At 45.2% G+C, this 15805-nt stretch overlaps 1 protein-coding gene across 1 annotated transcript in view; it reads right to left on the reverse strand.

Annotated features, from left to right (window-relative positions):
- ZBTB7C (zinc finger and BTB domain containing 7C) overlaps positions 1 to 6735 on the reverse strand; it is a 13411-nt gene extending 6676 nt beyond the window's left edge. Inside the window, exon 1 of the mRNA XM_024210245.2 lies at positions 5555 to 6735. Coding sequence (XP_024066013.2) covers positions 5555 to 6735 — 1181 coding nt within the window. The remainder of the gene's footprint in view (positions 1 to 5554) is intronic.
- Positions 6736 to 15805: the final 9070 nt, after the last annotated feature.

The raw sequence follows: 15805 nt of genomic DNA on the forward strand, positions 1-15805 counted from the left end.
GTGGGCGCATATGAGTCATAGTATCTCTTCTGCCTCAGGTTTCTTGTCCCAGTCTACTCCCCCATCTTCCCTGCAGGGTCAGCTCTTATCTCATCTGCATTTGAATCTGGCAGCCTCCTCCTCTGCCTGGGCTTAGCAGAGGGGTCACTGAGAGCACAGGAGAGACAGGCTCCCTGCTCTCAGTTCAGATGCCCAACCCTGGCACTGCCCAGAGCTGCAGTTGCAGGCAAAGTCCTACTCCACCGTGGTGGATGGAATCTTTGGGAAATTGAATTGCTAAAATCAAAGTCTCTACTGAGCATGTATGAACTGCGATTTTTCAAAGGCTTATAGCTTGGCCAAATTTGGGTGGATTTTCATGGGGAAGGCAAAACGCATCTCCCTGACAGAAAGACGGTCACCCTGCCAAATGTCAAGTCCCTCCTCCAAAGCATAGGGCTTTTCAAAGAAAAGGCCATCAGAATTTTTTTAAATGGGCAAAACAATGTATTGTTCCCCCCAGCCTTGTTCTCAGAAACAGCTGGACCATTCTGGCTGAAATTTTTCAAAGCCGCCTGAGGCAGACACCCGGCATGGAAAATTTCACCTCAAGTGGTTAAAGTTTTGCAAAGTTATAAACAACTGAAAATGGAGTCCTATAATGGGAAGTATCAGTCAACCTTAACAAGCTACACTACAGCATACCAGTTAGGTTCAGTTGTCACTGATACTCTTACAATACAATATAAATTAAAAACAATATAATTTTAAAAAAATATAATATTATAGTAGCATAATTTTTAACCTACCAGGATCCCTTTTCTTGACAGACACCTTGGGTGCCAGAATCGTATACTATAGATACAGGCACAACTGATTCAGACCATTATGAACAACTGTCAGTAAGATACAATCTGGATCCTTTAGCACATGCCTCTACAACGTGAGTTACAGGAGTATTCTATGGACAGCTGTTAATAGAAGCCAGTATGTTATAAAGTAGGAGGGTTTTACGGGCTTGTTTTTATATTTTTTAATAAAAATGATCAGCTTACTTTTTTTTTCTTTTTAAAGCACTTTCAGGTGATTTGGAAGCACCAGGAGATGCACAAACGTAACTTATGGAACCCGCGGATCTTACCTTTCTTATCCACCCTCTCTCTCTTTGGTATGTCACACTCACTGAATGCACCCTGTTTCAAAAGAGACCCCAGTCCTCCACAGACTTATCTAAGTGTTTGCCTTTGAAAGTCCCCCTTGAAGTCAATGGGAATACTTGGTGCGTAAAGTTAAGCAGGAGTCTTCGAAGAACTGAGGATTTAAATTATAAAATCTTTGAGGCAGGAAGATGTCTATCTGGGTGTGTATACAGCACCTCACACAGTAGGGCCATGATACTGATTAGGACCTTGTTTGCTACCACAACACCAATAACAACAAATAAAAAAAGGGAGTCTTTCTGGCTTGAAGACCCTCTCCTTGAGAACGGTGGGCCTGGCTGGGAACAACATGGCTACAACGCAGCAAACAGGACAGCTAACATATTGTCAGTTTTCTCTAATCCTCCAAACCTTCGAAAACCAGACTAGAGTCTAAGCAATCTTCATTTAAAAAAAAATCAATGTCCTATTAAATTAGCCCTGTTTCTTGCAATCAGTTTTACAAAGGAGCAAGAGTTCACAGATCCAGCTGCAGAATTGGGACCTTAATCTATTCTTTAGCTGGAGGGGATTCCCTGAGTTCTGTAGTGTTCCCAGAGCGCTGCAGCAACAGGTGGCAGATGTTTGCTCAGGAATCACAGGGATCCTTCCATGCGCATCACAACCATCCTAGTCTGGGTTTAAAAACTAATCACAACTGATCAACATTACACCAATATTACAGTAAAAACACACCTAGCCTTCTTTGTAACAGACAACCCTCCCCCTCCCCGCGCATTAAAGCTATTGCAAACTCATTACAAAAATCTCAAGGTTTTTAAATGCCCACTTTATTCAGTGTATCAGAGAGGGGGGAAAAAGCTTTAGTGTTGTGTGATTAGATGGTATGATCTCAGGGGCAGATCCTGCAAAAACGTAGGCATGTGAACTTTACTCAAATGAATAGCAGTCAATGGCGGTAAAGTTACATACCTGCACAATTCTAGGCAGGATTAGGGCTTTAGTTTTGCTTGACTTTCTTTGTTACCCATTTTCTAGCTTCTGCTTCTTGGATATGAATTTAGAAATCATGTAATATAGAATATCTGATGTGCGAAGGCAAAATGTGGAATACAGAACCTTTTTACTGCAGTGGTACAAAATCAGAACCGTTCATCCATTTCTCTTTGAACTCTGAAGTTTGGACAACTGGGTCCTGGATCAGAACCATCTCAAAACCAAACCTGTTTTGTCCATCTCCGGATTTAATATCTTCTCAATTGTCTGTATCATTGCACACAATACAACATAAGAAAACACTTAGGGCCCAAGTCCTGAGTTCAGTGGGAGTGGTACACCCAGAGGGTGTTCAGAATCAGGCCCTTCCTGCCCAAATTGAAATCTGCCCTTCATCTTCAAATGGACAGGTGAGATTTTTAAAAGTACCCGGCCCTTCTGCTCCCATTGCAGTTGGTGGAAAGCAGCCTGCAATGACCTAACTCTGGGTCTGTTAAAGACATTGGGAAAACGCCCGTTGTCTTCTATGAGAGCAAAGTCAGATCAAAGCTGAGCACCTTTGAAAATCTCACCCGACAACTTCTGGAAAAGCGATATCCATATTAAAGTGTGTTTGGAAGGAGCTAATATAAATACATGTGCAGCATTCAGTTCACTGGGACCTGGGCTTGGCTGAGCCCTCTAATTGCTACCACAATATAAATGATTAATAACAATAACGAGACCATTAAGTGTCATTTCTCATTTTACGGGAATTGCTCACTGAAGGGACAAATTCTGTCTCAGCTGTAGGCTCAGCTCCCACTGAAGTCAATGGGGACCACATGTGCATCCAGATCAGAATTTGTTCCAGAATGTTTTTCTAATGTAGCATCTTCTCCATGAACAAAGTCCCCTGGATGGCACATAAGCTGACACAAGCTACAGCATACCAATTAGGTACAGTTGTCAATGATACTCTTATAGCTGGTTGCAGATAGATATGCGTTTTGGGGGAGCAGTGGAAGGAGACACAGGATAGACAATGCAGTATGGAACTTCTTACTGGCACGCTGTTGGTTCAACCTGCAGTATGACCTAGTGGTCAGAGCACTATACTGGGATGCAGAACCCTTAGCTTCCCTAGTCTGCTCCTGCACAGCTAGATGACCTTGGGCAAGCCACTTCACCTCTGTTTCCCCATCTGTAAAATGGGGATAATGATATTGACCACCTTTGTAAAGTGCTTTGAGATCTACGGTTTGTACAGCACCTAGCACAATGGGGTCCTGGTCCATGACTGGGACTCCTAGGTGCTATGATAACATAAATAACATGGATGAAAAATGCTATATAAGAGCAAGGTATGTCTGATAGGGCCTGTGAAGTGTGTCTGTGGTCTTAGCTACTTCCCCTATGGACAGTTATCCATAGCACCAGCACAACCACACCTGGTCGAAATTGGCATTAGTGGCAGTGGCCTCAACAGAGAGGCTGGCCAAACACTGGATGGGCATGAAAGTGTAAACAGTCCCTACAGGTCAGGGGTGAGGCATAGTTGTAGGGCAGGTTGGGGAAGTTTGCACTATTGCTCCCTATTATGTAGCTAAATGGAAGTTGTATGTGTCCAGTGCTAACAATTCAGCATTTTTCAATAGCACTTACATGTAAATAGGTGTGGGGTGACAGCGACGGTAGGAACAAATTACCTGCAGTCATTAATTAACACAGGCAATCGGCCTTTCCCTTTAAACATCAGGGTTAGCCAGATCACATTGTCTACACTGGCCCGCGGCACTATGTGCAGCATATTGGAATGCGGTATCAGCTGTGTTAATGTAGCATGGCATGGAAATTTATTTTCAGGTCAAATCCCCATCATCCGCATAGACTGCATGTGAATATTATCATAGGGACAAAGGAAGAAAAGGCAGGCGGAGTACTGGTGCACCCCAGGTATCTGCCCATTGTCAGGCGCTCTGCTCTTCCGACTGTTCACGTTATTTTCAAACAGCTCGCTCACCCCAGCCTAACAGGGTTTTCTCTCCCTCACAGCCAGAAGCTGAAGTGCCATGCTCTTGTCAGAAAGCTTTATTATGGTAAAGATTCTACTCATTAGATATTAATTGTACTCAGCAAGAACAGATCCAGGAATCTGTTTGTCTCTGCTCGTGGATTTAATTGGCCAAGCTTTTCAGAGAAGAGCTGCATGGTGCTGCATCAGATCTGTGTCGCCGACTTACAGCACAATGGGTCTAATCCGTGCTTATTTATATCCTCCCAGGGCCCTGCTGGAGTCAATGGAGGTGCAAAGGGTGTAAATCAGCACAGAATTTGGACCCAGGCTTGCTGATTTCATCCTTGTCTCCACTGGGAACATGAACCCTGTTAGAAAACCTGGTAACTAACACGTTATAATTAGAGAGAGAAGGTGGGTGAGGTAATATCTTTTATTGGACCAACCTCTGTTGGTGAAAGAGACAAGCTTTCGAGCTACACAGAGCTCTTCTTCCGGTCTGGGAAGAAGAAGTCTGTCTGTGTAGCTTGAAAGCTTGCTTGTTCCACCAACAGAAAGATGGTCCAATAAAATGTATTACCTCACCCACCTTGTTTCTCTAATATCTTTGGACCAACATGGCTACAACAACACAGCAAACAATGTCATAATTAGCACGTTCTCAGCCTTAGTATGGACAAGGACAGTTGTGTTTAAACAGGTGGTAGCTGGTTGTGGTCCACACCCAGGCCAAAATCATGTTTAACCCGGTGCAAGTTAACTCACTTTCTAACACAATGCATAGACAAGGCTTGCCAGTGAATTACAAGAAAATAGAGTCCTGATCCAAATTCCACTAAGTCAACAGAGAGACTCCCATTGATTTCGGTGAGTTCTGAATCAGCCCCTAGATTATCTAGATAGCCAAAAACATTTTAGTCAGAAACATCCATTGATTTGTTTCACCAGTCTTGGTCACACACCTGTTTCTTCAGTGCTTCCACACTGGATTCCACATCGGTAAACAATGACCAGATGGAAAATGTTACATACCTTTATTTACACTCTTGTCTGGTTAGTAGCTATCTGGATAACCTACAGGCTGATCCAAAACCCATTAAAATCAATGGGAGTCTTTCCATTGACTTCAGTGGGCTTGTGTCAGGCCCCTATTTCCTTGATATTCACTTTACTCTTAAGTTGAAGGAGACACATTACTTAAATGCCTGTGTCTCCATGGAGCGGCTTCACTGAGATCTTTCTCCTTGTCTACTAAGGCCCTAACCTGCCACAGGCTCACGCGTAGTAGGCGGTCTCCATGAAATAGCATTTATGGTTAGCAACCTGTATTGCTGGACTCAATAAATCCATCAGTGCTTTATTAGGGCGCCATCCCCCTTTTGTAGCTGCACTGCTAAATACAATGGTAATAACTGATGCACACCTGGTAAAGCGAACTTCACAGATAGTGCACATGTATGGCTTTTCTCCTGTGTGGGTTCTCATGTGCCGTGGCAGCTTCCCTGCCCCCATGATGACTTTGTTACAGATCGGACACTGCTGAGATGCCTTGGGCTTTATCTTCCTTTCTTCCTCCAGGGGCCATGGAGGAAACACTCCTCCCAGGTGGGTGGCACTTAGAAAGTTGAGATAAGCGCTATAGTCGTTCTCTGCCTTAATGTGCCCTAAGTGACCTCCTGGATTGCCGGCAAACATGTCCTTGAAGAAGTCATTAGGGAAAGGAGCCGGAGGGAGCTCCTCCTTCTCCTCCTCCTTAATCTTCCTCTTTTTGATCACCAGGTCCAAAGGGCCATTGTCCACTTGCTGCTCTTCTAGCTGGGAAAAGGAACTGAAATTTCCATGCCACAGGTGGGGAAAGAAGTCTGGTGTGAAGGGAGATAGGGCTGGCCTCCTTTCTGGAATGTTCGTTTTAGGGTACAAATTTTCCCTAAGTAATGACTCAATGGAAAAGTCTCGTATCATGCCCAAGTGGCCGGCAGAGCTATGGGCTGGGTAATGATGTGGGAAGTCTCTAGGTGCTTCTGTATACGTTTCTTCGGTAAGGTCAGACTTTGAAGGGCTTTGGTGACAGCTTACTTCTTGGACATCCGTGAGGTTCTCCTGATTCACAAAATCTTCCACTTCTTCCTCCTCCTCCTCCTCTTCATCATCATCATCTTCTTCGTCATCATCGTCATCTTCATCCTCTTTATCATCTTCCTCTTCAGCTTCTCTGTCAGGCTCCATGATTTCAAGGCATACATTGATAATGCACTGGATCTCCAGCATCTTGGCTGCGTTGAGGATGTGCTTGACGTTTGAGGTGGTGATGGTGAGGGTTGAAGTATAGGCAAACTCTAGGATAGCAGAAAGTGCTTCAGGCTTGACAAAGTCAATCTCGTAAACATAGGGCTGGTCTGTTAAAGTGCCAGTAGTGAAGAGTTTTTTAAAGTACTTGCTGCAGGCTGCAAGAACAGACCTGTGGGTCCTGTACTCCTGGTCCTGGACAATGAGGATGACATCGCAGAGTAGACCATCATGCCGCTGTTCATTTAAACCGCAAAGGACTTCACTGCTGTGGTTTGGGAATGGGATCCCAATAAGATCTTCAATGCCATTGGCCATATTCTCATTTAGAGCCCTAGAACAAAATACAGACAGCAAGGAATTAGAGAGCAGATCTCTGAGTATCCGGAAAGCTGACTGTGCCATGGTCACCTCTTGTCTCAAACACTGTAACCTTCTTCTCTCCTGCTTCCCCGCTTTTTACTTCTCCTCTCTCCAAAATGCTGATCACAAAATCATCTCCTGCTTCCACTGCTCCCTACACATTACAAAGCTATGTGAGAGTCAAGCTCCTCAAAGCCCTCCATGATCTTGTCTCCACTTCCCCCTGTGCTCTCCACTTCCTTCTCCCAGTCTTCTCTCCCTTTGTCCCCTCTTTCCACTCTCAGCTTCAGGCCTGCTCTCAGGCTGTTCCTATGCCTGAGACAACTTCCTGTTTCTTATCCCCATATGCCTTCTCTCCTCCTCCAGGAATCCTTTCCCACTGATTTCTCCCCAGTGATGTCTCCTGCATGCTCCCAGACCCAATTTGTTGCCCATGTTCGTGTTGCCTGAATTACACTATGACTATTTACATCACTATCTGAATAAATAAGAATAATAAAAGCATGCCCGGTATTCAATGAATGACATGGCATGACCAGTTTCCTTCCTAACATGCAGTGTTATTAGCACTGTAACACAGCTATCCCATACTGCCTGGGCACGGGATAGACGATCCAATGGACATACACATGGAGAGCAAACAGCAGCATGTGGGGGATGTCCTACTGAACAGAGAGCTGGGAGGACTGGCCAACTGGCTAAGCAGCAAACCCAGTTCAGTGATCCCATCACTTACAGTGCTTACAGGGGAAAAAAAAGGGGAACCTGCCTTGGCCACTGGCAAAGGTGAGACATGGTTAGCTGCCATCATCAGTAATTGAGTATTAGCCGTGTGGCTTGTGGGCACTGACCATGTTTAGAACCAACCGTGCAAAGAACTGGGGTCAGAGTTGGGGCGTGGATGGGAGGGGAGATCTAACACTTAAGCCTTTGCCTCTTGGATGCGATGGCTGTATCGCTCACATTTATCTCCAAGAGTATTATCCAGTCTACTCTGCTACCATTCAAAGGCCTCCATCACCCCCCTGTGCAGCTTGTGCTTCAAAAGGGGATTCAGAAGAAAAAAGCCTACACCCAAAACCGAAAACCTGATATTCATGGGTTCCTCGGAGTGTTATCTGTCAGATGTTTCCTCTTTCAAACGGTTCCAATAGAGCTTCCACTTGCAATATCCCAGAAAACAGGAGACATTTCCTCCAGCTGGCTAGGGATATATTAACACTGTCACATGCAGAAGAGATTTCTAAAACAACCAGACTCATGTTGAATCCATTAACCCCTTGGGAACTCCCGAGACACAGAAAGAGAGAGTGTTAATGCCATTTCATCCCCCCGGCCCCAACCTTGCAGTCCTCACTCAGGCAATACTCCCACTGCACAGTTACCAGTGCAGTTTATATCATTTTCTATGGATAATTTTCCAAAGAAGATTTTCCAAAGGCAGGGGAGGACCATCGGGGGGACTGCTACCCACTCCCTTGATGCTGGACAGCCATAGACATGCTGGTGGATTGGAGGTTTCCTCCAGGCACCTCTTCCCACCCAGCCTGCACTGGCTCCTGGTGTCGCTGGATTTCTCCTGCAACCTGTTCCCCACCCCCTTGTCTCTTCTCCTCCATCCAGCCTCGAGATCTCTCTTCTTCCTTCCCCACATTCTACCTCCCCCTGCCCTTTCCTCATTAGTTTTCCCCCCTTTAGCTCTCTGATAGGCTGAGCACCTCTTCAGCTGCCATGTGGAGTACTAGGGTCCATGCTGGCTGCCACTCCAACCGCGCACACACTTCCTGCTCCTGGGATCACACAGCTGAGAGGGCGGGGCTGCGGCTGGCTGTAAGAGGTTAGCCAGGGATAGCAGGGAGGCACTCGGACATCAGAGAGGCAGCTGGGCCACCTCCTTCTCCTCACTGTCCCAGGATGTTGGCTTGAATTGGTTAGCAAAGCCCTGGTCGAACCAAACCTGTTGGCTTTTCCTGAGGAAGGACAGCTGGATCTGGCTGCCCTAAACGTTGACCAAACGTTGCTTTTTGGGACGGGAAAGCATCGGAGTGAACCCAGGGATCAGACTTTCCAGCGTGTCTCCCTGTGAGCAGGGGAATTCTCATGCAATGCTGCTTTCCTCCTCCCACCCAGGGAAGATCAATAACCAGCTGAGACCTTGTGGTTATCTCTCCCCTCCTTGCCCACTCCCATGCCCAACAAGCCATTGTTTGGTGGTTACTATGTGGGAGCAGGCAAGCCAAGGCCTTGGGAAAACGATGACATCGCTACTAAGCACAAAACAGCTGCCTCGGGACTACCTCCAGCCCTAAGTCACTTTTTAGCACAAGCCAGCCTGCTCTCCAAGGCCTGTTTTGGAGCAGGCAAATCCCCCACGTCCTCGAGAACTCCTGTTTATATGCAGGGCTGTTCTTTCGACATGAAACAAAAGCCATCGCAGAAAATGGTCAGCCCGTGTGAAAGCACTGCCAGTTAGGAGAGTGCTACACTCTCACTGCAAAAATCTATAGCCATGTAGCACTTCACTGATGTCACCGTGCTGTGCCCAAATGAAACCTCTTGGTGACAGTGGGGATAGAACTGAGTTCCATCTGCCTCAAGAACACAGGCCCCTGCCACTTGAGCTACAGGAAAACCTCTTTTATGACACAGAATAGAACTGATAACATGAGTAGCAGGGAGTGGTGCACATGCACCAGCCAGTTACTGTGCACTGCTGACACATCTTCCCTCCCGGAATCCCAAAGGGCTTTAAATGCATCAGTGAACTGGGAGACACAACACTGCTACCATCGTCCCCATTTTATAGACAGGGAAACTGAGGGACAGTGAGCATGACTGGCCTAAGGTCATACAGTAACTTTTTGTCAGAGCTGGAAATAAAATCCAGGTTACCTGGTTTCTGGCTAATAGACTTTTCAGCCAGATGGGACAATTATGATCATCTAATCTGACCTTGTGTGTTACACAGGCCATAGAACCTCACACAGGAATTTCTGCGTCAGCCCCATAACTTCTGTTTGAGCTACAGCATCTCTTTTAGAAAGATATCCAGTCTTGATTTAAAGGCTGAAAGTGATGGTTGTAACACGCTGGCTTGTGTGTATGAGTGAGTGAATGATTTTGCTCTGAAGAGGCCGGCCAAAAAGAGAAAACAGGCCCTAATGCTACCAGTAGCTACAAAAGGCTTTGGTTAGCTCAAGTGACTGAGGCTCATGTTTTAGATCTGAAGAATAAAAGTTCTCATCCGAGATCCCTTGATGTGTGTATGATCCAGACTGATCCATGTCTGTTGTTTACAACAAATGGATTCGTTACACAGTTCTGTGCTTACCCATTTTCAGCTAACTAATTTTCCTCACAATTAACCCAACACATCCCACATGACATGCTACAAAATAGCCATTAAAAAAAAGTAAATCTGCCAAGTTATCCAAGCAGGTGTAAGCTAATAAACAGCTTTTAAGGAGGCTGCGAAGAGATGACTTCCTTCTTAGGTATTTGCATCCTAAGAACAGTTACAGGGAATGACATTTCCTTTGCCCCATTACCATTTAATTTTTTCTTTTAAAGAGACACCATCATCTTAAAAATTACACTTGTCTAATTTTTTTAACCTACAATTGGTAACCACTAAGATCACTGTAGCTGAGAGAGATTGGAAGAACATATATCAGCTTGGTTATACACACTGTGTGTAGCCAGTCTCACTGGACAGTCAGTCAGTTTTCCCTATTTGTGCAGGTCTTTCATGTAGCAGCAAGGGAGAGGGACAAACAATTCAAAGATAGGGGAAATGTGATTGTAAAATTACAAAAGTTAGCAGGGCGACAGAGGGACAGATGTTGTCCCTGAAACTACTTATAACTCACTTTTTAGAAAGAGACTAGATTTCATTTACTTTAACATTGCATTTCTCTCGAGCTTCATTCTGTTTCTGCCTTACCAAAAGCACGTAGGAAAGCTGATAACATTTCAGGATCCTGGCAGAGCTGAAGGGGAGCCATGTCATTTAAATTAAAAAAAATTATGGACGTGTATAGAAAGGGCTCTCTTATCCAGCCTGGTAGTTTGGCAGCTGTGCAGTTCTGCACTGCTTTACAGGGCAGCAATCCTAGAAATGACCTTAAGATTCTCATGCCTCGGGGGGAAACTGACACAAGCTGGAAGTGTTCTGAAGATGACGCTTTCAGCTAAACGCTTTCCTTCCTAAAGCTCCCCTCCTATTCCCGCCTCTTTCACCCCCACCCCAATTAAAGGGTGTTTTCTCCAAGAATAACAGATCCAAAAATAGAATCAGCAGCCTCAGCACATATTCCAGACTATGAATGTCACCCCTTTAAAGAAATGAAAGCGTGCACACACAAAGGAAGTGGGAGCGAGAGACCAAAAACTGATTACATGGGGTTTAACAGAAAAATACATTTTATAATAGAAAATTATAGCATTGTAAAAATAGTGGGTAGGCCGCCTAAAATAACTGCATTCCAATTAAGCTCTGAGTGGTATCTCCAAATACTCTATTTACGAGAGTGCTCAATACTCATTCATCATTTTATTACAACAAAAGCTCAGCTTCTAAAAGCATAATTCTGTAATGATAACATGTTGCATACACAGGACTAAATTTTCTCCCTGGTGTAAACAGGTGCACTGCCATCAAGGGAGCCCTGGGCCCTGAAGAACGGCTTGTATTAAAAAGGGTCTAACTCCATTGGGAGTAAGGGCTGGGCTCTATAGTACCCGAATCTCAAAAGTAATAATATGTTCTTTGCCCTTCCATAACAATGTTCCCCTTAGCACCTATAGGTGCTTCACAAACTGATTTCTGGCTGAAAGATTTCTCCTGCAAGTGACTTGGAATAAAGGAAGCGAAGGGACTGCAGGCAGCAGCTGCTGCTACTACTGGCCACAGTTTCAGATAACTGTGGGATGAGAACCAGCCTCACTTTACTAACAGGCAGTATGGTTAGTGCACTGGGACTCAGGAGACCTGGGCTCTGTTCCTCACTCTGCCACTGACTGTCTGTCTAACCTTGGGGAAGTCACTTAGGCCCCAATCCTCCCTTGAGAGTCAGGCATCTAGGCACCTATGAGAATCTGGGCCTTAGGCCAAAAGTGGCCAATTTGATGGCAGTAATAGGGGCTCTGAAAATCAGGCCACTTATGTAGATGCCTCATCGATCAAAGGCATAGCCAAGTCTGAAAATAGTGCCCTTACTCTATAAGCCCTAATTCAACTAATTTCCCTAACTATACCGTGGGGTTAATAATACCTCTCCATCTTTGTAAAGCGCATTATGATCCTCAGGTGGCAGGTGCTAGCAAGTGTAACGCAGTATTTATTCTATAGTAGATACAGGGTTTGTAAAGGCAACTTAGCAGAAGCCATAATATCTACTGTGGCTCATTGCATTTGTGGTACACTGTGCTTTACTGTTCCAAAGGAGTCAGTGTGCATTAGAAGTGATGCAAAGAAGTTTCATCTCCAAGCAAGGTCAGCAGTAATGCTCTCATGGGCAGGATGCTAAATGCCAGGCAGACCTTCAATCTTCCCTGGCTGTCAAGGTACCTTTCCCCACATCTGCTCCACAGTGCAAAAGCAAAGCAAAGTCTGCTGCATCAGAGCCCAGCATCCATAGTGGCTGGGGGGGGGATTTTTTAATTCTGATTTAAGAGGGAGCAGGGTGGGGACTACCTGAGCCATTTGTGAAATTACTGCCATCAGGTTGGAAATCGTTTCTGGTCCGTTTGATCTGGCTTGGGTCTGAAATTCAAGTCTGCGATGGAAAACCCCACAGGTTGTTAATCTGCTGAGACACCCACTGCCCTCAGGTTTCAAAGCATTCCAAACAAGGCGGACTTTGGCTCGGGAACTTCCTGGCCCCCCCCTTCAGAGCAATAGCAGTCAAAGCCCCCCACCCTGCCACACAAACACAGGCAGAGCTGGCGGTGAAGACTAGCGATTGTCTCTCCTTTCAGCATGCAGAACTCCGGCCAAGCCACTGATTGTAAACCTGCCCCGCCACACCCTAGAAGCTATATTTGTGAAAGCGCCGCCAAGCCCATGTCTTGGCTCCGACGATCACAGCTTTGCAGTCTGCACTGGAAAAGATTTTCTTTTGGTCATTTGCTTCCCACTCCTCCTTTTAACTTTCGACTCTCCACCGGAAGTTATGCCACCCGGAAAACAACACTGCATAAAAAGGAGACCCCAGAAAGAGAGAGAAAGAGAGAGAGAGAGGTGCCCATTTAGCATTTGGATCATTTAAAAAGAAATAATACAAAATGTGTCAGAATGCACTAATGTTAATATTAGACAACAGGAATGTTTCTTCCCTGCCGAAGCAGTAGTGGTACAAATGGTCTGGACTCTGAGCGGTGAAATGGAAGTCTGGGTTATTCTGCAGAGTCTGCCAAATAGGTGATAATGAGACAGCCCACTTGTGTTCTTCAAGACTGTACATTCACCGTTAACGGTGCCTGGTAAATCACTAAATTGCTCAGTGTTGTGAAAGGGCACTTGGAACTGGTCCGCTTCCCTAGTTATGTTAAGAGGATTTATACTATCACCTTTGTTTCAAGGAGGCTGAGGAATGAACTGGTTAGTGTGTTTGAGTATACTGCCCTCTAATGGATGGTATCAGCATTGATCAGCCATGTCTCATAAGCCCTATACAGCTAATAAAAGTAAAAATAACCGGGGGGGGGGTGTTCTCATTGAGGTCAAGTGATTGGGGCTGTGTTAGAAGCAGGAGGATGTGAGTTCTGTCCCTGCTACCACCAAGAGGTTCAGAGTGGCCCTGATGTACAAAAGTCCTAGGTAGCTGTTGGTTTGTTCTGCTCTGTCAGAATTCAAACCTGCCTCTGAATTGTCCCAACGCTTGGGGTGTTGACATGCAGGGTTTTGGGTTGTTCCCTCAAAGTTCAGTGCTGAGTTGGTTTGAGCTAATCGGCAGGATGTATCCATCTTCAGTAGCACTCTAGCACCAGGCCAGGCCACTGCTCCCAAAGTGGAGCTGTGTATATGCCAATAACTGACTATGAGCAGTTCTGTGTGACTAACTCTGTGTAAGCGGCATACAGGCTAAACAGCACCACTTCAGCATTCTCCTGTTATCTTCTCCACCATTTTCACCATCTCCGGGGACCACGCCCTGGGAAGCCAGACACTAGGCAGAGATAAAAGGCTGCCAGGAGGAATTCAGATACAATGCACAGCATGTGTTAGCAGCTAAAAGCTGCAGCAATGGCTTTGCTTGGCTCAGGACCACTGTCAAGGCTGACAGACTTCACATGAGACTCCTCATCCGTGTGCCATGGCTGGTGAGCCCTGCATCCCTCCACTTTGCCTGTCTGCTCCAACCCTAGAAGCAGGCAGGGTATAAAAACATTACACAGCATCCCCATGTGTTCATGCCCACAATAGCTGAGCCTCATCTCAAAAAAGATATATTGGAATTGGAAAAGGTTCAAAAAAAGGCAACAAAAATTATTAGGGTATGGAACGGCTTCTGTATGGGGAGAGATTAATAAAGCTGGGACTTTTCAGCTTCAAAAAGAGATGACTAAGGGGAGATATGATTGAGGTCTATAAAATCATGACTGGTGTAGAGAAAGTAGATAAGGAAGTGTTGTTTACTACTTCTCATAACACAAGAACAAGGGGTCACCAAATGAAATTAATAGGCAGCAGGTTTAAAACAAATAAAAGGAAGTATTTCTTCACACAACGCACAGTCAACCTGTGGAACTCCTTGCCAGAGGATGTTGTGAAGGCCAAGACCATAACAGGGTTCAAAAAAGAACTAGATAAATTCATGGAGGATAGGTCCATCAATGGCTATTTGCCAGGATGGGCAGGTATGGCGTCCCTAGCCTCTGTTTGTCAGGAGCTGGGAATGAGCGACAGGGGATGGATCACTTGATGATTACCTGTTCTGTTCATTCCCTCTAGGGCACCTGGCATTGGCCACTGTCGGAAGACAGGACACTGGACTAGATGAACCCTTGGTCTGACCCTGTATAGCCATTCTTATGTTCTTCTTATGATTGGGGGACTGTATTCATTTTTTATTTATAAAATGCATCTATCTGTCTATCTTCATACTTGCCCAAATTCTGCCTCTCTATCTATCCATCCATCCATCCAGTCTAGGCAGGGCAGGTTCAATGTTGAATCTCTAATGCTGTCCCTTTAAATACACAATGCTTAAAACTCCAACTGCCTGACCCTTTGGTGGAAGCTTGCAATTTTCAAACTTAATTGCATGCTTGCATGTAATATTATTATAATACAGAGCGTTTTATTTGCAAAACCAATTGTCCAAGAATTCCCTTTTCCAAATTTATATTTCCTGGCTTCTTGTTTGCTATAATTTTACCCCTCAGATCCTGTGAGTGCTGACAGCTGTTTAGTTCTGGGAGCATTTTTTATTGAGAAGATGGCAATTAGATAGAAACCAGTTTGTCAAGAGATGTTCTTCCGTCAGTGAATATTCCTCCAAGAGACCACATCCTACAAAATACATTCTGTACATCAAGGCAAAACCAACAGCGGAGTGAGATGTTACCCGCTGGTCACAGTACTCACACTCATTCTGAATTCTGTGCTGCGTATAAAAGAGCCTTAGATTGCATCAGATCATCATCTGCTAGCAAGTGTCAAAATGATATTTCCTGGCAAAACCAAAGTTTCTTGTGATTTCTTCCTGCCCTTCCACCCCACCCCCATTCACTGCTAATTCAAAAGCATCAAAACATTCTGCAGCTATAAGGGCAAATCGTTTTTCAGTGGAAGCAGATGGGCCATCATTTTGGACCCAAATTCCACCCAATCCCAGTCATACCTGGTCAGTATATGACAGTGACACTATGTGGTTCCAACTGAACAAGGGGTTAAACTCAGCTAACTTTCACCCTCCCCGTGCCCCAGCACGAAGGGGAAGGGCTATACATTGACTGCTTGGTTATGGTCCATCGGAAGGTTATGGTCCATACCCAGAAGTCAGAGATCAGTGGGGGAGTT

This window comes from Terrapene carolina, unplaced genomic scaffold, assembly GCF_002925995.2.
Source record: "Terrapene carolina triunguis isolate 2854851 unplaced genomic scaffold, T_m_triunguis-2.0 Scaffold69, whole genome shotgun sequence".
Classification (NCBI taxonomy): domain Eukaryota; kingdom Metazoa; phylum Chordata; order Testudines; family Emydidae; genus Terrapene; species Terrapene triunguis.